Consider the following 24,439-nt stretch of genomic DNA (forward strand, 5'->3'; position numbering starts at 1 on the left):
AGTTTATGCTGTTCAATAATGTCAGAGCTCATCTCACACTTTTCTATTTTGTCCTAATACCATCGCCTTACTGGGCTGGTATTCACAGGATAACCCTTAACAGACCAAAATATTATTTGATAAAATATTAAAATATTAATATTAAATATTAAATAATATTCTCAGATTCATAATTACAACATAGTGGCGTCCCTGGGTGGGCATTATTATGAACTGCTTGCACTGTACATAAATGCAAATGAATAAACCACAACTGCACATTATTGATGTACCAAGTGATTAGCTTAAAACCAGCTGTCACTGGTCACAATAGGACTCAAAACATCAGAGTTCTAACATCAGATGTCACTGATTATATTTAAGAGAACATTATAACTCGTGACACTCCAGGAATTCACAATTTTAGACTTACGTCAAAATTAATAACTCCAGTGTCTCTGTGCTATTAACAACCAACTCTGCTACATAGGCAAATTTTAGATGTTCTGACTCAGTCTGGTTTCTTCTATGTAAGCAATAACTTGAGACTTGGTTTAACTTCAGTTAACATCACTGCCCAGACAGTTGCTGCACATCTGTATCCAGAGGCTGTGTTTTGTGTAAGACCACAATTTGAAACTGAATTAACTTTGCAGTTAATTTTAGTATCTGACCTAATTTTGATGCATGTATCCATTCAGGAACTTTATAGTTTGTTTTATGGTTTGGAAGAACAGGATTTTTGCCAGATTAAATCCCAAATTTAATCTAATCACCCTGCCTGCCATAAAAGGGTGAATCAAAAGTCAAATTGCAATCATTACACTTAGGAAGTGTAGCAATTTTCTTTTTCCTTTGCATTTTAAACAAAATTCCCTTAAAGTTTAAGAGTAGTGTCTAATCACTAGTTCCTCCCAAGAAAGGTGAAAAATTAATGCTAAAATCAGAAAATATCCTTAGAGAAAGGAGTAGCATTGTAACACTGAGAGCATAGTGTTGTCATAAGTCACAGGTTGAATGATCAACTGGTGCACCCATTTTACAATCAAATGTTTCCAATATATGTGTCAGCTTCTGAGTTTGGATCGGACCAAAGTGCAGACAAGAGCTTGGCAGCCGCATAATTAAAGGAATCTCCATCTTTAATTAGCAATCTTGAGGAAGTAGCAAAACACAAAGAACTGATCAGGGAAATGAAACATGGCAGAACAGTGAGTAAATAAACAGAGGAACCAGCAGGGAACAAAGAACACAGACCAACTAATATACAAGGAGAAAACAAAGGCAAGTAATCACAGGAACTAAGAACAGGTGTGACAAATATTAATATTAAATATTAAATAATATTCTCAGATTCATAATTACAACACACACATTGTATGGGTTGTGTATCCTTCAGTGTAACTTGTGGTATATCAGCAGTATTTACAGAGATATTTGGCATATATGTGGTTGCAACTTGTGTACCTACATGGTTTAAATGTCTGATCTGAGAGTTGTTTCCCAAACCATCTTAAAGTTAAAGCAACACTTATTCAAATTTAACTTCAGACATTTCTACAAAGTGCAAACACACATTAAAGGAACAAAATGTTGCGCAAGAAGTGAGATCCAGCAATTGTGAAAGACGCTTGACTGAAAAGGGCAAATAAATGCACGAACAGGATGCAAAGAAAAATGAAAGCGCATTTAACAGAGCATATAATTCTTGGAAGGAGTTAGCTAAAAAAATCAGAACAAAACTGAAGGCTTTCTGCTCACCCGAAAATTTAAACAGTGTCAGCCATGACATAAGGGACAAGCATGCAGTTGTACCACAACATTACGAGCCCATTCGCCACAACCAAAACATGACCCCAGACATACTCAAAAAAATGGATGCTTGTGCTGTGCTTACAACATACATTTGTGAGATCATTGCAAAACGACAAGAAAACAGTGATCAGCCTTTTAATGATCGTCTTGAAAAGGAAAGGGCAAGGGTGATGCTAAACAAAAATGACTATGGCTCTGTGTTCGGTGATACAAAAACTGAAACATCGCTCCAAGATGATTCAGTTGCACGTTCAAAGACAGATCCTACAAGTAGTCGCGAGGCAGAAGCTGAGTTCGCAGCCAAAATAGAACAGGCAAAGGCCACACAGGAAATACTTTCACAGCAAACTAAAGTCAACCAAATGGAGAATGAATGGAAATTAAAGGAAAATGAGGCATTGGTAAAGTTAAAACAAGAAGAAGTGGAAACAAAGGCAAGGCTTGACCAGGAAAAAAAATAAAGTACAGCAGTTAAGTAAAAACTACAGGACAACTGACCGAGCCCTTTGCGCAAAGAACCATACTCGGTTGGAGCATCATTGGGTCTGGCAATCTCCACTCAGACAGGGAGGGAAATCAGAGTTATGTGCACCGAATAACAGTTAAAGAAATGCCCACTCCCTCAGCTGCTGATGTGCTAAAGGTCTTAGAGTTAGACTTCAATGAGAGAAACTATGAAGATAAGTACGTATCTCGGGATGATGTTTATTTTTTACAGCTCCACAGCAACACAATAAAGCAAAGAGATGATGGACACTACCAGATGCCCCTTCCCTTCAAGGATAATAAGCCACCAGCCCTTCCCAACAATAAGAGGCTAGCTACGGTTCGACTGCAACACTTAAAGAAAAAGCTAAAGGCTGACAAACAGTATCATGAGCATTACAGTGCCTTTATGAGAGACATTATCAGCAGTGGTAATGCAGAACTAGCCCCTCCTGTGACTGATGAGATTGCATGGTACATCCCACATCATGGGGTGTACCACCCCAAAAAGCCAACAAAGTTAAGAGTTGCCTTTGATTGTTCTGCCAAGTTTCTCGGTGTTTCACTGAACGATACTCTTCTCACAGGACCTGATATGATTAACTCATTGGTGGGAGTGCTCTCTCGTTTCAGAAGGGAGAATGTGGCTATCACCTGTGACATCGAAAGAATGTTCCATCAGTTCTTTGTTTGCGTAACTACTTACGATTTCTATGGTGGCTGGATGGACAATTAGACACAGAGCCCAAAGAGTACAGGATGGCTGTACATTTGTTTGGTGCTGGATCTTCTCCTGGATGTGCTAATTTTGGCCTTAAGTACTTAGCCCAACAGCACAGATCTGACTACCCGAAGGCCTCAGACTTTGTGGAAAGGAGCTTTTATGTAGACGATGGGCTGATAAGTGTCCCATCAGTCAAAAAGGCTCAAGAGCTCATCACTGAAACACAAGCCCTTTGCAAACGTGGAGGTTTACGTCTGCACAAGTTCAATTCCAACCAAAGTGATGCTTTGTCTCACCTTGCACCCTCATAAAGAGCCACCGCAACAGAGTCACTCAACCTCAAACCTGATACTATATATGAAGGTCATGTGCTTGGAATCCAGTGGTCAATCAAAAATGACACTTTCAATTTCAATGTAAACACAAAGAACCAGCCTCCTACTCGTCGGAGCATACTATCAGTGATTTCATCTTTGTATGACCCACTAGGGTTTGTAGCTCCTTTCACTTTAAGTGGCAAAAGTATAGTACAGGAGCTCTGCCGTTGAGGGACCGGATGGGATGATCCCATTCCTGACAATCTGTGCTCAAGGTGGGAGGACTGGAAAAATGATTTGGAAAAGCTCAAATCAGTTGTTGTACCCAGATGTTACCATCCACCTGAACTAAAGAACATTGTTAAAGTGGAACTGCATCACTTCTCTGATGCCAGTAACATTGGCTATGGGGCATGCTCCTACATTAGGTTCAAAAGCGATGACAACAAATTACACTGTAGTCTGGTTATGGCTAAAGCTAGAGTCGCACCTACCAACGTTACAAGCATCCCGCGACTGGAACTATCAGCTGCAGTCATCTATGCTAAAATGAGTGTCATGCTAAAATCAGAACTTGAGATGAACATTGATGAGGTGTTCTTTTGGACAGACTCCCAAGTAGTCTTGGCATATATCAACAATGAAGCACGAAGATTCCACATCTTTGTTGCAAATCATGTACAGCTGATTAAGGAAACAACAGATACCAAATAGTGGCACTACATTGACACAGCTCAGAATCCGGCGGACCATGCCTCTAGAGGCCTTAGTGCATCAGAGATCATGACAACGCGCTGGTTGTCTGGCCCAAAATTTATTTGGGAACAAGAGATTTCCTATTCAGCCACCCCATCAGCTGCTGGTAGGAGATCGAGAAGTTAAATCAGTCAAAATCTTGACAACTCAAACAAGCGAACAAGACATCATCCTCACTGGATTCGAAAGGTTTTCTAGCTGGTCAATGCTCCTTAAAGTGGTTACAAGAATAAAAAGACTGACAAAGAAAACCAAATATGGCAATGTTGTAACAACGGATGAACACAAAGGACCTGTTGACATAGTACTAAAACTCCTGCAGCAGCAAGCCTTTCCTCAAGAGCGGAGAGTGTTGAAGGCAAAGGATAGCCTCCCAAGCTCCAGTTCCTTCTTTCAAGTGGATCCCATGTGGATCAGGGACTTCTTCGGGTTGGTGGAAGACTAAAAAAATCAACACTCTGCCATGGATTTAAACACCCTATTATTCTCCCAAAGGACCATCACATTACAATGCTGATCTTGTCTCACTTTCATTCAAAGATTTGCCATCAAGGCAGAATCCAGATGCTCATGGAAATCAGAGCAAATGGGTTTTGGGTGATTGGTGGGAGCAAGGACGTCGCAAAGCTAATAGGCAGAACAACGCATGGCTGAGCTACCAAAGGAACGAGTTGAAGTCTCAGATCCTTTCATTTACTGTGGAATGGACTGTTTTGGGCCATTCATAATGAAGCAAGGCCGCAAAGAGCAAAAAAGGTATGGACTCCTCTTTACCTGCCTCTCTTCACGTGCAGTCCACATTGAAATGTTAGAGAACCTCTCCACAGACTCTTTCATCAACGCCTTCAGATGCTTTATCAGCTTAAGAGGAGCTATCTGTAAGGTGTACTGTGATCAAGGTACAAATTTCATCGGGGCTAAAAATGAGCTGAAGGAGGCTCTCAAAGAATGTGACACAAATGCCCTGGAGGCGTTCTTTGCAGATAAGCAGTGCGAATTCGTATTTAATGCCCCATCTGCTAGCCATGCTGGAGGGGTGTGGGAACGACAGATTCAAACCATTCGCAACGTTCTCAACGCCACCATTGCTCAATCACAAGGCAGGCTAGACGATGGCGAAAGAGATGGCGCAGAGTGCAATATCTAACTGAACAATTTTGGAGTAGGTGGAAAGTGGAGTACCTTCTAAACATATCTACAAGACAAAAATGGCACCTGCCCCGTCGGAATCTCGAGGTCAATGACATTGTCATTGTAAAGGAAGAAATGCTTCCCAGGCGTCAGTGGCAACTGGGTCGAGTTGTTGAAGCGCCACAAGAAGATGATGGTTTGGTGCACAGAGTTAAGCTTCAAGTCGGTGATCGAACTCTAACAAAGAGGCAGGGTACAACACACAAACCTCACATAATTGAGCGACCTGTTCAAAAACTTGTAGTTCTTTTAGAAAGTAACTAACTGACATCCTGAAAATTAATGTGTGACGTTAACTGTATTTGGTTTGTTCGCTACTTCAACATCTATTTTTCATGGTTAAAATCATGCATGAATCAATGTTAACGGGTTCTCATCAAGCACGATTTGGTGGGAGTGTAAATGCCCATTCTATGTTTATAAGCCGATTCTATGTCAGTCAGTCAGTCAGTCATTTTCTACCGCTTATTCCATAGTGGGTCGCGGGGGGAGCTGGTGCCTATCTCCAGCAGTCTATGGGTGAGAGGCAGGGTACACCCTGGACAGGTCGCCAGTCCATCGCAGGGCAACACACAAACAACCATGCACACACTCATTCATACACCTAAGGGAAATTTAGAGTTACCAATTAACCTAACAGGCATGTCTTTGGACTGTGGGAGGAAGCCGGAGTACCCGGTGAGAACCCACGCATGCACGGGGAGAACATGCAGAAAGACCCCAGGCTGGGAATCAAACCCAGGACCTTCTTGCTGCAAGGCAACAGTGCTACCAACTGCGCCACCGTGCAGCCTTGATTCTATGTTGTTACCAGTAATGTCCAACAGAGGATACTGTAGCCTAGTTTGTAACGAGCTGTGACTTTAAAAAAACGGTAAAGAAGAGGGTAAAAAAGTTTTGCAAGTCTCCTGTCAGTCAATACTTGAGGCTGAATAATCCTGCAGACTAGAGGAAGAGGAGGATGTGCTTCATCTTTGTGACTCTGAACTAGTAGGGCACGTTCGTCAGAAAACAGCTCAAGGCTTCCTAGTGGCACAACACGGACTTTACTAGCATAAACACTTTGCATCCCTTGGACAGCGGAGCGAGGTACATGTTTAGAGATGTATTACTTTGTGAAGTCTGCACTTATGTAATGTATTTATGTTTTGTGTCAAATAAAAGCACCTAAGCAGATGTATTTTAGTTTTAGTTTTCACGGTGTATTTTGCTGCATTCCAACTTGGTTTCGGATTAAGTAAATGTGACTCTACTGCACCCGTCGAAGCTCTCCGTGTATTTTTGGTTCTGAGGGATTGCTACATACTGTGTAAGAGACTGTACGAAGACCACTTGCAGTAAAGCTAAGCCTGTTTTCATGAGGTCTCTACCCATTAGATTCTAGAACAGAAAACAATGCCTGAAGGAGAGCCCATCAAGTGTTACACATGCGATGGGTTTTGAAAATGCTCCTTCATAAAGTCTGTCCTGAGGCGGACATAAAAACACATGGTTACTGCTGAGTTTTGGAGGTGTTGTAACGTCCTCTGCTTTTTAATAACCTTTAATAACTAGAATAATTGACCCTGAATATTCCACAACAAGAGAGAGAACTTGCTTCTCTAAAATAATTAACTGGAAAGTATCAAATGAAATAAGTTATCACACTTTTGAGGAGAATTTTCTAACCATAAAATAATATTTTAACACGCTACGTCTGTCAAGCAAGCATGTCACATGAGCAGCAGTTAATAAGCGTTCTTCATTGCACAAAATAGAAAAGATATATGCAAATGTGTGTGTGTTTGTACGTTACGTGTGTGTGTGTGTGTGTGTGTGTGTGTGTGTGTGTGTGTGTGTGTTTGTGTGTGTGCGTGCGTGCGTGCGTGCGTGCGTGTGTGTGAGAGAGAGAGAAAGTGCTTTTTGGTTCATACACTGCTCAAACAAATAAATAGAACACTTAAACAGCACAATATAACTCCAAGTACATCAAACTTCTGTGAAATCAAACTGTCCACTTAGGAAGCAACAATGATTGACAATCAATTTCACATGCTATTGTGTGTTGTGACTATAAATCTGAATATATTATTTAATATTAATACTTTTTATCTAATAATATTTTGGTCTGTTAAGGGTTGCCTGTGAATACCAGCCTAGTAAGGTGGTGGTATTAGGACAAAATCGAAAAGGTAGAGCCGAGCTCTGACATTATTGAACAGCAAAACTCTGCACACACATGGAATGAATTCACACAATTTCTTAAAATACAACAATTTATTAACAAAAATAAGTCAACTCAAAGTCAAACATATTTCAATCAACAAACTCTTTACTATGCTGAAACAATCCAACTAAACTACTAAGCAGAATTAAAGAATAGGGAAGACTAATGGCCTATGTACAATATAAACTAGTTGATTAAAGATGGTTGAAACCATGGCCAAAAGAGTGATGCAACATTACCATTTAATGTTTATGTTTGAGAACCAAGGATTATCTTGAAGAATCTGGAAATGAAGTTAAGTTAGTCTTGGAACCAACTTAGGCAATAATCAGCATACCTTTAGACAACCCTTCACAATGTAAGATCAGATAAAATATTATTTTAATAAAATAATGTTTTAAAGAGTGATCTGCTGAATAAAACCAACCTTCTGGATGACTAATTCTCAACAGTGTCTCATTAGCTGCCTTTATGTATTAAAATAATATTTAAAGAAATATTATTAAGAAAATGGTAAAATATTTAAGGAAATATTTTGGAAAAGAGCCAAATCTTTCTGGAGAAATGGGGCTTAATGGTGTTTACTTAGTTATCAAGTTTAGTAAAATAATGTTTAGGGAACTATTATTTACTGGATTGAAAACTAACAACCTTTGTGGGTAAATATTCTTTAGCAGGCAAGCACGTGTTCTTAGCTGTTTAACAGTTAAAGCTGTTAGGTTTATGATTATTGATTGATTAATCTTGATCAATAATTATAATTACAAATCATAATCTGACAAAATCAATTTCTTAACCAAAAATCCTCATTTATGAATCGAGACCAGAGATGTTTCTGGTGTTGTAATTGTGGCTCAACGCCTCTGACAATTACAATCCGTAATAATTAATAACTATTGCCGGAAATGTCACTGTTTAATCGACCGTTTCTGCCGAAACGTGTGGAACTTGAACCTTATTTTGACTGACACATCACTTTTTGCACACAATGAAACACAAAACGCTCTCTCTTTATCTATGTGAATATTTATTAATTTTCACCTACTCAACATGCAAAATTCTACAAACACAGGGGTAACACATCTAAATAAGCAAAAATCAAGAAACGGTAGTGGGTATGTATTGAGTCAACCAGCAGTTTATGGCACTACGCGACTGGTGGGCGGTTGGAGCGCAGCTCCGATTGTCCTTTATGATCTTCTGATCATAAAACGTCCCCCTAACTCCTGAGCACAAAGGATTCTAACTTTTGGCGGCAAGCTAGCACAGTGGGATTGAAGACAAAGGGAAATGGAGGATTTTACCATGAGGTCGTTTTAACAGTCCAGTCTTGCAACGCACCCGCGTTCAGATAGTAAACACAAACAGCTCTGGGAACGCGGCGGATCCCGACATCAACATAACACATCAAAGTTCAATAAGCAAGGTTACATGCACATATTATTCAGAACACATGAGATCCTCACCAGCGATTCTGATCGCTTCTACAACCTCTGACCCTCTGACCCTGCCCAGGCCTTCTAATAAAGAAATAAAAGATATAATAAAAAAAGATTGGTTTTACTTGGTGTCGTCTTCTTTCTGAGCGAGGGAATTCGAGCTAGGAAAAGTGGGGGTAAGTTAATTGTGCGTCCACAATCAACTTCAGGGGAAGCGGTCAGTCTTCGTCCTTTGGTCTTCTTGACAAAAAGGAAAAATATGATCTGACCATCAAAGTCGACTTGAAAATGAAACACGATAGCGGTTCGTCTCTCTGAAACTCCGTGTTCTCAGTTACGTGTTAACTCACGTCTTCGATCGGCAAAGTGAAATCTCTGGCCTTCTTAGTCCAAAACCCTCAGTTATGAATTGTTTGTTGTCCAACGAGAGAGAATGAATGAACTCTGCAAAGAGCTCTTCTCTTAAAGTGGTGCGCTTCAGTCACTAGACCGGTTTTCTAGCAGAAGGCAAGTTTTCAAACATGAGCGCCTTCCTATATAGCGCCCTGTGACGTCAGACTTGGGACGCCCAGTCATATCAGTCGCAATACTCGATGGGATATGTAGGAGCGGGCTGTCCTGGGTGCAAAATGGCCGATGCCATTGGAGGGGCACAGTGACGTCCAACAACGTGCAGATAATCCAATACTCAGCAAACAAGTGGTCCAACAAAGCTAACAAAAGAAGCTGATAGCTTAGCACCAGAATCAAACACACACCTTTAAAATACCATCAATAAAAGGATTAAAATGCATAAGCGCAGATGGCGCGTTATAATCAGTCTTCTGTGTTTAAAATTACCCTTCAAGTAAAGTTTGTCTTAACTTTAAAAACACAGAAACACAGAACACAAAACTGAGAACGTGGCGAGCAGATACCCTGCTAGCACCAATATAGCTGAGTTTAACACAAAAAAAAACCAAACTTCATAAAATGAAAAACGTTTAGATCATTTCATTCTAAATCACTTTTATCACTCTGCCCAAACCCTAACCTCGTATGTGAACCGTGCTGAAGAAAAGTTGTTGTGCAAATGGAATTGACAACAGGGGGAAATCTTATAAAGGAGTGGTTCTGCAGGTGGGGACCACAGACCACTTCTCAGTACCTATGCTTTCTGGCTGATGTTTTGGTCACTTTTGAATGTTGGTGGTGCTTTCACACTCGTGGTAGCATGAGACGGACTCTACAACCCACACAAGTGGCTCAGGTAGTGCAGCTCATCCAGGATGGCACATCAATGCGAGCTGTGGCAAGAAGGTTTGCTGTGTCTGTCAGCGTAGTGTCCAGAGCCTGGAGGCGCCACCAGGAGACAGGCCAGTACACCAGGAGACGTTGAGGAGGCCGTAGGAGGGCAACAACCCAGCAGCAGGACGCTACCTCCGCCTTTGTGCAAGGAGGAACAGGAGGAGCACTGCCAGAGCCCTGCAAAATGACCTCCAGCAGGCCACAAATGTGCATGTGTCTGCACAAATGGTTTGAAACTGACTCCATGAGGATGGTATGAGAGCCTGACGTCCACAAATGGGGGTTGTGCTCACAGTCCAACACCGTGCAGGATGCTTGGCATTTGCCAGAGCACCAGGATTGGCAAATTCGGCACTGGCGCCCTGTGCTCTTCACAGACTCCATCACGTCTGTCACACTGAGCACATGTGACAGACGTGATGGAGTCTGGAGACACCGTGGAGAGCGATCTGCTGCCTGCAACATTCTTCAGCATGACCGGGTTGGCAGTGGGCCAGTAATGGTGTGGGGCGGCACACCATTACACGGCCCTCCAAACAAGAGGTAGCCTGACTGCCATTAGGTACCGAGATGAGATCCTCAGACCCCTTGTGAGACTAAATGGTGGTGCGGTTGGCCCTGGGTTCCTACTAATGCAGGACAGTGCTAGACCTCATGTGGCTGGAGTGTGTCAGTAGTTCCTGCAAGATGAAGACATTTTTTTTTTTTACCGTGTCCTGTCTGGCAGAGTATCGCTCAGAATTGTTGTCCGAGTGCCAAGAAATTGCCCAACAGATTTACTTTCACAGGCGGAGCATCCCAGTTAATGCTTTAAAGCTCTGCTTGATATTTATAAAAGAAACTTTATTATAAACTTCTTTGGGAATATTTCAATTGCTACAGACACGCAGACTGAAATGAGAAGGAAAACGGAAGCTTGAAAAAGAGAGAGATGGGGCAAAAGGGAAAAAGGGGAGAAAAGAAGGAAAGAGTGGAGGAGAGAAAGAAGGATGAAGAGAATAAAGGATTACATCCTGCTTGCTTATACACCTGCAGCTGTTTTTTGTGTGTTTTTTTTAAGAAAATAGCACATGGTATTTATGAATGTAATATGTACTTAGTGAGAGATGTAGCCCAATATAAAACATCTGTGTATCTGTTAACACCTGAAGCTTAACACCTGTGAGTATGAGTGTGGACGCGCTTTGTATACAAGGTTTCTCGACAAAAATATGCAATAGGGAGTTTGAGGACCCACCAACCTGCCCCGTGGTCCCCAGGCGGACACTGAGGAGATCCGAGCCACAGACATCTAAAGGCCCCACCAAAGCACAGGAACCCCAGGAGAACCACCGCCGGGACTACCGCAACCCCCCCAGAGAAGAGCAGTGGAGAGTCCCAGGGGAGCCACCCGGCAGCGACAATGCAGAAGCCCCAGGGAGCCGCAACAACGAGCCCACAGGCCCCGCCGGCAACCATCCACGCCTGAGCAGATCCAGCCATGGACCCAGAGACCCAAGACCCCGGGACACACCAACCCCAAGCAGAGGCCCGACAGAGCACAGGGGGCCAGGCCCCGGCAAGCAGCCACCGGGAATGAGCCAGCACACACCAAAGCACCCAGCCCCGGACACCGAGAACCCCACCAGCGGGCAGAGACTTCAACCACCGGCAGGTAGTAAGGCGGGGAAGAAATAGGCCCCCTATAAGATGGGGGGGCCTAAGCAGATCCAGGAGAGGGGGCAGTCCAAGACCCAACCTGTCACAAAAAAAAAAAAACAGGCACTCAGTCACATTCACCCACTTCTTTGAAGAACCTAGAATATCAGACATATTTTCAGTTGTTTCACACTTTTTTTTTCAGTATATAATTCCACATGTGTTAATTAATAGTTTTGATGCCTTCAGTGTGAAGCTACAATGTTTATAGTCATGAAAATAAAGAAAACTCTTTGAATGAGAAGGTGTGTCCAAACTTTTGGTCTGTACTGTATATTTGGTACTGCAGTGTGAAGTTTTGTTTGTCTCTGATGTGAAAGCAGCTGTGTTTCTTGGTGCTGCTTAACCTCAGGAGAGAGACTGGTTTGCACCTGCTCTTCAAAACAATTGGGTGTGTGGGGTGTGCAATATTATTGAAGGGGGAAGGGACCAAAAGGCTGTCCTTTTGTAAAGTGATGGGGGAAGGAAAGGCTGCATGAATGTGAAAGATCTTATGTGCTGAACAGCTCCTCAAACGAATGCATTCAAAGTAGCTTGGATTGCCTTTATAGAAACAGTGCTCTGTAGGCAAAGCCTTTACACTGATCATGCTTAGTTTTTCTTTCAGTCTTTTATGGTAGATGAGTCTCCAGCCATTCATTTCTTCGCAGGGTCGCAAGGAAGCTGCTACCAATATCCAACAGTCATTGATTTTGTAACTGGGTCCATCACAGGGCAACACAGAGACATGTCAAACATTTAACCATGCATGGGCACACTCATACATTTTGAATGACCAATTAAGCTGTCAAGAATGGTTGGGACTGTGGAAGGAAGAAAAACCCAGGCATGGGGAGAACATGCTAACTCCACAAAGAATATCTCACCTGTGATTCAAAATCATAACTCAAATCAACAAAAAAATACATATAGAGCACATTTAAAATTAACTCATATGAAATCAAGTTCTGTACAAATGACAGTGAGATAAAAAAAAAATATCCATAAGAAATACTACTGTGAGTAGCTGTATGAGCTCTCTTTCACACTCTAGACTTAAAAACTGGATCAGAGTTAATCTGTTCAGCTGTCGTTCTCTCCCAGATAAAACCTCTAAAGGACCTATAACCATTAATGTATTACTTTTATGTCCTATAGAAAGTTCTACTGTGTCCTTTTTTGTCTCAGCTCTGTTCTTTCAAACTTCCAGTCGGTCGTGGCAGATGGCCACTCACACTGAGCCTGGTTCTGCTGGAGGTTTCTTTCTGTTATAAGGGAGTTTTTCACTAACTCGTTGTAATCTACTGGGTTTCCTAGATAGAAAAACTTTTAACCAATCTGAATAATAAACTGAATCCGACTGCCGGTTTGAACCCCTGCTCTGTCAGTCTCAGTCGTTGTGTCCTTACCCAACTTGCCTGCTGATGGTAGTCAGAGGGCTTGGTGACACCTGTGTATGGTAGCCTCACTTGTCAGTGTGTCCCAGGGCAGCTGCGGCTACTTTGTAGCTCACCATTGTCAGTGTGTAAATGTCTGCATGAATGGGTGAATGACTGATTGTAGTGTAAAGCACTTTGGGGTCTCTGGGGACTTGATAAAGCGCTATACAAGTTCAGGCCATTTACCATTTTCCATATATAAAAAAAAAAACGAATTGAAAAATTGAATTGAACTGAAATAGATACAAATGTAAAAGAATAAAACTGCAGATAAGTACTAGGGCATATAAGGACAAATAAAATCAAATGGACTCAAATGCCATAGAATCGATTGTTACAACATTGGCTTTGTGGCATTTGAGTCTGGTTTCGAAAGATTTAGTGCAGGCAGCAAATTGCGAGGAGAATACTGTTGCACAGTTTAGGGGCAAACAAAAGAAATGCTCCATAAAAACAGTGCTCGATCAAAACCTTAAACAATGTTTTTCACAATCATTTCTTATTCAGTGTGAGTCTGCAAGAATAATATCAGCTTAAATACATTTTTTATTTAAATATAAGTTTTTCTGGTCGCCAATAATAAGCACTCTGGTTTGCTGCTTTTCCAGGCTGGTATGGGAAGGTTCGAGGTCAGAGTGGCTCTAGGGTCTGCTCTGGCTCCCACTGGGGGTGGTTTGGTTGACTGTGGTTGTGGGTGGAATAAGCTTTGAAGATGGCAGAAGAGTGGGGGATTTGGGTGGTTTTTGTTAGGGATGTTTTGGTCCCACCTTAGGGTCAGTATTGTGCGGCTGGGTGTACCTACCAAGCTAGTTGGTCCCTGAGGTCCTGGCTGGTCAAGGGTCCCTGGGAACTGGGTTAGTGGCAGGATGCTCAGTATGCCTAAGCTTTACCCATGAACATTTTTATTCTTCATGGGTTTGTAGCAGAAACAAATCTCTATGTGGAGCTTAGATCTAAAAATAAATGGCAACGTGCTCTAACAATATAGGAAAGTACCTTAAATTAAATATATAGAAAACGTTCTTACAAATATCGAGAACATAGTTCCAAAAAACACCAACAAATTTCCAATCTGACCTTCACAATTTACACCACAAGTTCATATATAATATTACTAACTAAGTGTGATATGGCAGTTTTATTTGCTCTTCCTCTGCTGCCTGCACTTCCCTGCCAGCCTGATGGAACACACCTACTCATAATCATTTCCTCCTTGTGTGTATTTACTTATTCTGCTCCCTTCCTTCCATGCCAGTTCGTCTGTTTCTATCAGCAAGCGTTCCAGCCATTTTTCCAAGTATTTCTATCTCTAGTGACCTTTTTGACTAATTTTGTGTTTTTTATTCTGCCTCAGCCCAGTGTTTTGGATACCTCTGGGCTTTCTGACTGATTCCCTGTGCACCGACCTTGGATTGCTGTTAAACTTGTTGATTTTGGAATCTGTCTAAGTTGTCATTTGAGTCCAGCCTGCCGAGTTCATTGTTACACTAGGTAACAAAATTCCAAGAGTTGAGTAGAGTAGCCAAAAAATGTGTTCAAATAAAAGTAGCATAACTTTAATATATTTTAGTTCAAGTATGAGTAAAAAGTAGTGATCCAAAATACAAATTAAATAAGAGGAATAAACTCTTCTGTAAAATGTCTGTTAAAGTACTGAGGAACTAGTTAATCATATCTTTTTCTGCTCTCGGTGAAGGAGGACACTTTTTGTCTCCCCCACCCTCCCATATTTGCCCTGCTTCAGCTCTGTGTCTTGTCTTCTTTTTTGGATCGTCTTTTTATATATCTTCCAAAATTATGTGTTATGGATTTGGTCAGCTGGTCTCTCAATGCAATTGATCAAATTTTCTCGACGAGAAGACAGGGTGGAGGGGACCCTCTTGTCCAGACGGGACGTTTTTCTCCGGATACATAATGGACTCCTGGCAGAAGTGGAGGATTGTGTGTTTGTCGATAATGTCAACCGAGGATGTCGAAGATGTGTATATAATTGGATGTTTGATATCAGGATTTCTGCTTTTTGGAGTCAGCGGTTACCTGGCATATCGAGAAATTCGGAAAACGTCAGCAGCTGTTCTGGCAATTTTAAGGCTGCCAGGCATGTGTGACGGGATCTGCGGGGCGATCAATACTCAGACTGAGATGTTACATGAGCTGAATTGCAGACTGGATGTGATCCTTACACAGGATCGCAGGCATGTTGCAGTCCCTGGACTCAGGGGTGAAATGGTATAAATTGTGGAGAAAGTTGTTCGCTCGGATCTGGCGAAAGACCAGGAATTTGGCTGTTTGGATTCACAATTGAGAAGCACCAGTGAGACTCTCAAGGCTGGCGGAAAATTAAGAGTCAGCCTAACCCAAATAATTGTTGTTTTCTGAATCTGGCTCCCCTGCATGGCCTTGATGGCTGGCTATCTTCAACTTCTCCTGGAAATTATGTAAACAAGAGGCTCTGCTCCCTCTGCCCCCTCCCTTCCCTGAGAACATCTGTGGAGCTGCTCAGAACGGCCGGTTGATGAACATTCCAACGTACCATCAAGGACAAGGGTCTCTGTGACAGTGCTTCATGGACTTACTTGCACACACTCACTTGCACACACACACATACTCAAGATAAACATATGCACCCCCTCACACCGCCTTCACCGATCCCAGCATGATGTTGTTTTGTATACGTGTTGCTTCTTTGTGCTGAGGTTTTTTGCAATCTCAAACTGTATCCTGCTAAGGACAAAGTGTGAAATATGATTTTTTGCTTCTACTTACCTAATGTGGCCTCTTTTCTCATCTATCAAGGGCAGCGCCTGTGAGTGGGCAGCAAAGCCTTGGTGACCCATTCCCCCTTGTCTTGTGTCATGATGTCTGTTTGGATGGGTTGTACTGGAATTCCAATTTCCCCTCGGGGATCAATAAAGTATCTTTGAATTTGAATTTTGAATTGAACATCTGATTTAGCTTGTAACAAAGGAGGACATCAGACAGAAAAATATAAAGTTATGCCATCGCCCAGTGGGTCCACCATGTGCAAGGGGAAGCATGAGGGACCAGTGCTAAGAGATACTGGCTAGAATAGTTGGGCTCACCTATGGAAACCAGCTTCTGGAGAGAGGGTGGACCCTCTGCTACTCTGGAGTGGCCCGCAGAGAGAGGTGATAGGCTGGGGTTGGTTTGCTTGCTGCCCCTGAGCTCAGCTGTCTTGTCTCGGTCGTCCCGATGGATGAGAGGGTCACATCCTTGCGCCTTCTGGTCAGGGAGCAATCTCTGACTGATGTTTCAGCCTATGGACAGAGCCACCATGCAGAGTATAGGGTCTTCTTGTCAACCCCTTGGAGGAGGGGGGTTGACAAGAGGGGGGTTTCTGGACCCTAGGCAGGAAGTCAATAATTGAATATGTGGTTGTGTCTTCTGACCTCCGGCTGCATGTCTTGGACACCTAGGTGAACTGTGGGGCTGAGCTGTCCACAGACCACCAACTGGTGGTGAGTTGAATTTAGTGGCAGAGGAGAAATTTGGACAGACTCGGCAGACCCTAGTGTGTAGTGAGCATCTGCTGGGAACATCCGGCAGAGAGTGTGCTAATTCACATTGAGAGGAGTTAGCTGAGGTGGATTGGTCATCTGTTCTGGATGCCACCTCGACACCTCCCTCCAGAGGTATTCAAGGCACGTTCCACTGGCAGGAGGCTCAGGGGATGGCCCAGGACATGCTGGAGGGACTACTATGTCTCTTGGCTGGCCTGGGAACGCCCCTGGCTTCTTCCAGAAGACCTGCAGAAGGTGTTTGGGGAGAGAGAAGTCTGGGCATCCCTGCTGAGACTGCTATCCTGCGACCTGGTCCCACATAAGCGTAATATAATGAGTACAACTAAAAGTATTGCTATGCAAATTCTGGTAATAAAATAAATAAAAAAATCTTTAACTGACTTAAATAATTACAAGACAACAAATGCAAGCAAAACACTTTTCCAAATCTCATTTTTCCCGCATAAAACTTAGGTCATGTATATGTTAGAACAGTGCAAAGTACAATATATACTGTTAATTATATATGTACTTGACCTCCAACTGGCACAGCAGGCTCAGCAGTTAGAAAATAACATTAAGACAATTAAGCTTGTGTTAAAACAATTTAACATGCACTGTATAGCTTTGCATCTGGTGCATTTTGTGTCAAACATCCTTGTTTTTAATTTAAACAAAGTAATTATAGATGAGGAGGATAGTCAGAAATCGTAACCAGGTAAGAGTGGCATCACTTCAGGATTCAAGCAGAAGTAAATATTTTGGTGAAGTACAAGGAAATTTCTTTTCAAGACATTATTCAATTAAATGTTATTTAGTAAATGTAACAAGTTACCACCCACCTCTGCACATTCCACTTTACCTTGAATACTCGTGTTACTTTTTACATTGAGGTGTAACATCCCTCAGACTTTGGCAATGCCGAACTCCGTCCAGCAGAACCTGGAGCTCAACTGGACATGAGGTTTGTGACTAGCAACTCTGTGCTTTTTTGTGAAGCTGTAATTTCTACAAAAACAATTTTTTTGAAAAAGTCTAACCCTTTTGTGACCCATTATATTTTTGTATAACAGGCTGTCCTGTGAAAGTAGGCCTTATCAACTCTGTGATTTACAAATAATGTTCGGATGCATGTTGCATTGTATTGAAAATCCCAGCAGAAGTCTACATGAGACCCAATAAGTCAAAGCCACCCATTACATCAGAAAGATACAACCATGACTGAATACAAAACACCTGAAAAAAACAAACACATATTACTTCAGCCAATACAATCTTGCCTGCTACTTTAAATTTGAATATGCTTTTATAACCGTCCCCCTTTCCTTCTGTTTAAGTGACTGAAGCACTGGGACCCCTGGTTACAGATGATGCTTCCTGCACAGCTCACATTGGCTGTTTTCACAACTACATTTTTGTTATTAAATAAAACGTCAACCCTCTTTTCAAAAAACAGGGAAGCTTCGTGGCGACTTTGCCCTGGGTAATATCTTACAGGCTGGTGTCTTACTGGCTGGTTTATATTATTAATCTCTGCTTCTTTTGTTGTCAATGTTTTCAGTTATAGTACAGTTGCTTAGTGCTTCCTTCTCCCAAGCTCCAGCGGCAAAGGCAGAACACACTGCTTTCGATGTGCAAGCAGGCGGTTGCCCACGCACCATCATCACAGTCCACTACTGGTCCTCTCCTGTCAGACAACACTGAGAGAAATTACATACTTGTTTTGGACGCGCAAGGTACCCTAACGCTTTGTTAAAGCCGCTCTTTTCTGATGCTGCTGAATTAACATTTCGTCTCTTGTGTTGTTCTAGAAGCGGTGAAGATCGGATTTTTTCTGCATTCTTCTGGATGATCCTAAGAAAGACGGTGAGTTGTTGACATTTTTACATCCAGCGCCATTTGCAGACAGGTAGTTACACCTCCAGTCCCGGCATAAACGCTTTGGATGTATCCAGAAGCAAAAATCAATCTTACATATCTGGACCGAACATCTAACAAAGCGGTGATTTACAGCAGCATGGATGGTCGTAGGTAAAGTAGCGTTGAATGAATCTGCAGTGCCCTAAAAATCTGACAGGTTGAGGCTGTTTTAACAAATATTACTAATCATCGCACACATATTTTGACAATGACCAATTTCATACCCAGGCCGCGCTGTGCAGAAAGTCTGCAAACATTGCTGTTACATTGCGATATAGCCGTTATACATCGGCCCAATATCTGTTTTTCCACCAGAGGGAATTATGGAGACGTGATTGGGTAAATCCAGCAGTAGGGTCTCAGTTCATTCCTTTTGAATTACAACCTTTTGTTATAATATTAACAGTGGGGGGATGCGGGTAATTTAGCGACACTGATGATTTTATTTTCTCTATGCAGTGATTGTTTGGCCTACTTTAGGCCAGTGTGTTAACATAGAGTAACCTCCCCGCGCCCTCTCTCTCTGTCTCTTTCTCTCTATATATATCAGTTTAAAAGTTCCTTTTGAAAATAGCATTTAAGCAGTTGTTAAACATGCTTGTGTATTAAAAGTTATTTTTTTTCATGTTTGGACTGATGTAATATTGTAATCATCTAGAAATTAAACAACTATGATCTACAAAGATGCAAAAAAACAAAAAACATGTTATACGGGGGAGCCATTAGTCATATTTCGGGAGGATTATAAATTTAAAGTACAGACTCCAACTGATATATAGACCCAACTGATATATAGACCCTGTCCCAATGCCCACATTATGAAGTGTGTATTTTGTAAAAGTGCACGTAGGGGTTGAAGTGCGTGGGGGTTACGTCATTGACTTGCACCTCTGCACAGTAACTGCAAAATCAAAAATGACGGGACCGTCGCTATTTTGGCAGTCTTGCTGCTAAAAAAAATATTTTAAAACTACAAAGCTATTTTTACGAGGACAAGAAAGTGCAGAAAGCGAAGGAGGTTATGGGCTACTGACTGCCCAGAATCACCCTTAGGCCAGTTGCGTCTTACAATATTGAGCCTTGAAAACCAGTAAAAAAATATTTTTGTCGGCTTGCTGTCTAAAGTTTAGGCAGTTCTTATTATTATGATTTCATGGTTGATTACATTGATTGTTGTGATTGGTTTTTGCTCAAAATGTCACCTGTAGCAGTGAATTGTGGGTAATATACTTCGGCGAACTCTGCTTAGATGCGCGCCTAGCCGAAGTGTGGATTGAGGGCACTAAAGGGGCGGGGGCTAAACACCACTCTGCAGAATTGGCACACACTACACACTCGAATCATCAACAGGATTCAGTGACACAAGGGAAATGCGAGAATTGGGACAGCCATACTCCCATATTCTAGAGATACTGTAGTTAATTTATCAGTCATGGTAATTACTGCGAGTAAATTATGGACCCGATCATACTCCAGGCAAATGTAGCCCAAATCTGATTTTTGTTCAGTTGACTAGGTCAGACATTTTAGAACAAGTGTGAATCCTCAGAACTGGCCCATATCTGACTTTTTCAAGTCACATTCGAGCCACATTCATATGTGGTCCTGAATCTGACTCGTATCTGAGCTTTTGGAATGTGACTCGAGTGAGAACGACCAAAGCAGATTAGATGTGACTTTGATGTCACTTTCCATTGCATTCGTCTCAATTTTGCACCGCTCAGCAGGAAACGGTAGCGGTTACGAAAACAGACGGGGGGCTAGAATAGTACTGCTCTGTGGAGAGACAGTGGGACGTTAGAACTCGTAAATAAACAGAGAGAAAACTTAATTCAAGCCTAACTGAAAGGCTCATAGGAACCGTCTGGATGTGGGATGTGGTTTGTATTGTAAGATTCGTATACAACCACTCAAACAAAGGGCTTAAATTGCAATCGAGGTTACCAAGCATGTGACGATCTGCCCCTGCCCCAGTCTGATACAGTGGATTACATCAAGTCTTCTGCCTGTGGAGTTGAGAGGAGAGGCGCTGACATATATGACTAAAAGTTGCCCTCGTTGATGATAAAGTTCTGAGTAAACTCGGCCTCTGTAAAGTTCTTAACATCCCTGCCCAACCATTGCTGGCGGTGTCTCCGCATCCAAACAGTTTGTTGTGCTGAATTGGCAGTCAGATCTTCCTAAAGCGGAACAATAAATAGTTTCACTCTCCTTTTATTCAAGTGTTTCCCACACAGCACCTGCTGACAATAAATGGCTTCTGTTGTGCACCATAACACCTGTTTCTCCGTGTTTACTATTGTGCTGCGCTTGATGACACATTTATTTTTTTTATGCGCATGCGGGCCAGTTTGGAGCCGCAACATTTGCAGAATAAAGTGAACAACCACACAAAAAAAATTAGATTTCTGAAAAAATCGGATTTGAGCATTAATACCTGCACTGTGAACGTAGCCTATGAGTGGGATTGAAAAGGTGATTTTATGCACTTTCGTGGACTAGAGCATGGACCCTGACACAACCACACAATTACCTGCACACCAGAGCTGCACGTTATATCACAAATTATTTTTGATCTTGCAACATCAAAATATGCATATCACAATAAACTGCCTCGATTGCAATGATCCAATGTAACAGGCAGAAAAGTCCAAGTTCTCGGGGTCAGAGAGGCGGAAGGTCAAAGCCATTGGGTTCAGGTTTGGACTGGTGCGTGTCGGACAGGCAGAATAACTGGAAGAGGGCAATAGCAGACAGGTGAGCTATCTAGTCAAACTTGACTTGAAGTTAAATGCATGGCCTGAAGGTGTTACCACATAGGGTTACACAGCAATCTGACACCGTGCAGGAGCAGCTGCTGCAGATCAGTGATGAGGTTCAGGTGTGAAGGTCATGGCTTAGTAGCAGGTGTGAGAGGTCAAGATGGTGGTTGCGATCAGCGGTTGTGGAGAGAGCAGATTGCGCCTTCCGCCAGACCTGATGACACCGCCGAAAGTGGTGTTGAACAGAGGGGACGGACAGCTCCTGCTCCTGAGAGGGAAACAGAGGTGGCTGACAGCCCAAGCAAACATCAAATGGGGTCAGTACCTGTTGCTGGTACTGGTTAGGGAGCATATTCCACCCAAGGTAAATACTGGGACCAGGAGGCTGGGTTGTTGGTTGTGACACAACGTGGTGCAGCCTCCAGTTTTGAGTTGTCCTCTCAGTCTAGCCCTTGGTCTGTGGATGGTACCAGGAAGAAAGGCTAGCTGTGGCTCCCAGAGCCTGGCAGAAGGCATACCAGACCCTGAATGTAAACTGAGGTCCTCTGAAAAAATGTCCATGGGGATGCCATAAGGCTAGACCACATGGAGTTTTAGAAGGCCAGCAGTCTGTGTGGCTGTGGGTAACTTAGCTAGTGCTATAAAATGGGCAGCTTTAGAGAACCGGTCAACCATGGTTAAAATAAAATAGTTACCTTGGGACTGGGGCAGACCTGTAACAAAGTCCAGTGCGATATGAGACCAGAGTCTTCCTGGGATGGGCAGAGAACGCAGAAAAGCAGAAGGTGGTTTGTTGTTGGATTTCCCTTGATTGCAGATGGTATAGGAGGAGAAATATTGACGGGTGTCCTGAGCCATGGATGGCCACCAGAAATGTCGCTGCAGCAAAGTGAGGGTATGTTGCGCCCCAAGATGGCAGGCGAATCTTGAGGGATGAGGCCACTGGAGCACTTTAGGGCAGGCCCTCTCTGGAACAAACAAACAATTGGAAGGACAGTCTCCTGGAGTAGGCTGTTCTTGCTGAGACTGTCTCACTAACCTCTTTATCTCCCAGGAGAGGGTAGCCATCACACAGGAAGATGACAGAATATCCTTGGGTTCCTGTCTCTGTGCTTCTGGGTCGAACTGGCGGGACAACGCATCTGGCTTAGCATTCTTGGAGCCCAGTGTGTAAGTCAGAATAAAGTTAAATCTTGAAAAAAACAATGAACAACAGGCATGACGTGGAGTTAGTCTCTTGGCTGACTGAATGTAGGACAGGTTTTTGTGGTTATTCCAAACGACAAACGGTTGAGCTGAAACATCCACCCAGTGGCGCCACTCCTCCAGAGCCAGTTTCATAGCAAGCAGTTCCCGATCCCCCACACTGTAGTTCAACTCAGCAGGGGTTAGCCTTCTAGAAAATAAAGCACAGAGCAGTAACTTGTGGGCAGGGTCAGTGTGCTGGGAAAGGACTGCCCCCACTCGAGTGTCCGAAGCATCCATTTCCACAATATACTGCTTGCAGGGGTCTAGTTGAATGAGAACTGGTGGAGAAGAGAACAAATGTTTTAATTTCTTGAAGGCTGCTGCTGCCTCTGGTGACCACACAAAGGGCTGCTTAATGGAGGGGAGTCTGTTAAGTGGCTGACCAACAAGGCTATAGTTCTTGATAAACGTTTGATAAATGAAACCCAAGAAACGCTGGAGTTGCTTATGAGTACTGGGATCCAGCTACTCCACCACAGCAGTGGTCTCTACTTGTGCAGTCAGCTGAACAAGTTCAACCTAAATAGTATGACAGGCCTTTTCCAGTCCGGTGAGTCCTAATGTGGGCTATGACATCCCTCAGGGAGTGGGCCTCAGAAGGGAAAGCGGGCTCCTGCTCAGTTGGTTCCATACTGATGGTCAGATTGTCCTGTCATGCTTCAAGCACATATGGACACTGAGACCAAGCAGTAAGCACAGACAATTTGACTTTATTAATAAGTCTCTGTTGGTCAGACAGGCAATTGTCAGATCCGGGTGATCCAAAGTAACAGGCAGGAAGGTCCAAGTTCTCAGGGTCAGACAGGCGGAAGGTCAAAGCCAGGAAATCCAAATCAGCCAGGGTGGGGGCCATTGGGTCCAGGTTCGGACTGGTGTGGGTTGGGCAGGCAGGATAACTAGACGAGGGAGAAAGCAGACAGGTTAGCTATCTAGTCAAACTCGACTTGAAGTTAAATGAATGGCCTGAAGGTGTTCCACATAGGGTTACAGGACAATCTGACACCATGCAGGAGGAGGATCTGTCCTGACATAGCAGCTGCTTCGGATCTGGGTGATGAGGTTCATGTGTGAGTGTCATGGCTCAGCAGCAGGCCTGACACCACCGCCAGTTTCTTACCACTTTTGTGTCAGGTCAGCATGCTTAACGGTTGCATCTATGTCAGTATCCATGCATCTTGCCACCAAACTGACGGTGGTAAGGTGTGGTTAGGTGGTCATGTCATTAAGAAACAACTACCAAGTTGATTCAATGTCAATACCATTTTAATTGACATTATTTTATTTGTCATTGATGTTGTGGTTGTTGTTGCTATTTCCCTTGTGGAAACAACACCAACAGGAACAAAATCCCATTCTCTCCTTTTGTAGAAGAAATCTGCCCCGAAACTGCCAAGGACCAACGGGACAGGACATGTTTCAAAAACAGAAAAACATAACATATAATGAAAGGTCCTCTGTTAGCTTCCGCAAAGCATTTCACCAGCAGTGGGTGTCTTGGAAACCTTCGATATATCAAACATACTGAACAAGATGTAACAGAATACATAAAATATACTGGTTTTTAAAAGTGTCAATCTCTCCTGAATCAGTTTGGGGCCCTATCGAATGTGGGCCTATTCCCTCCCCGCCACACTACCTGCCAGTGGTTGGTATCTCTGCCCTCCCGGTGTAC

General features: G+C 42.9%; 1 protein-coding gene across 10 annotated transcripts in view; it reads left to right on the top strand.

Annotated features, from left to right (window-relative positions):
• The first annotated feature begins 18,736 nt into the window (after positions 1-18,736).
• The window catches only part of epb41a (erythrocyte membrane protein band 4.1a), a 161,180-nt gene continuing 155,477 nt past the window's right edge, over positions 18,737-24,439 (top strand). For 4 of the 10 annotated variants that reach the window (XR_007041018.1, XR_007041017.1, XR_007041016.1 and 1 more), the window contains exon 1: positions 18,737-18,868. Coding sequence is in view for 6 of the 10 variants with exons in the window: in XM_047383888.1 (XP_047239844.1) it covers positions 18,859-18,868 (10 nt within the window). In the remaining 4 variants the exon portion in view is untranslated. The remainder of the gene's footprint in view (positions 18,869-24,439) is intronic. The other 6 variants (XM_047383888.1, XM_047383889.1, XM_047383885.1 and 3 more) reach the window with 4 other exon arrangements.

The sequence above is a fragment of the Girardinichthys multiradiatus genome, chromosome 13 (assembly GCF_021462225.1).
Source record: "Girardinichthys multiradiatus isolate DD_20200921_A chromosome 13, DD_fGirMul_XY1, whole genome shotgun sequence".
NCBI lineage: Eukaryota > Metazoa > Chordata > Actinopteri > Cyprinodontiformes > Goodeidae > Girardinichthys > Girardinichthys multiradiatus.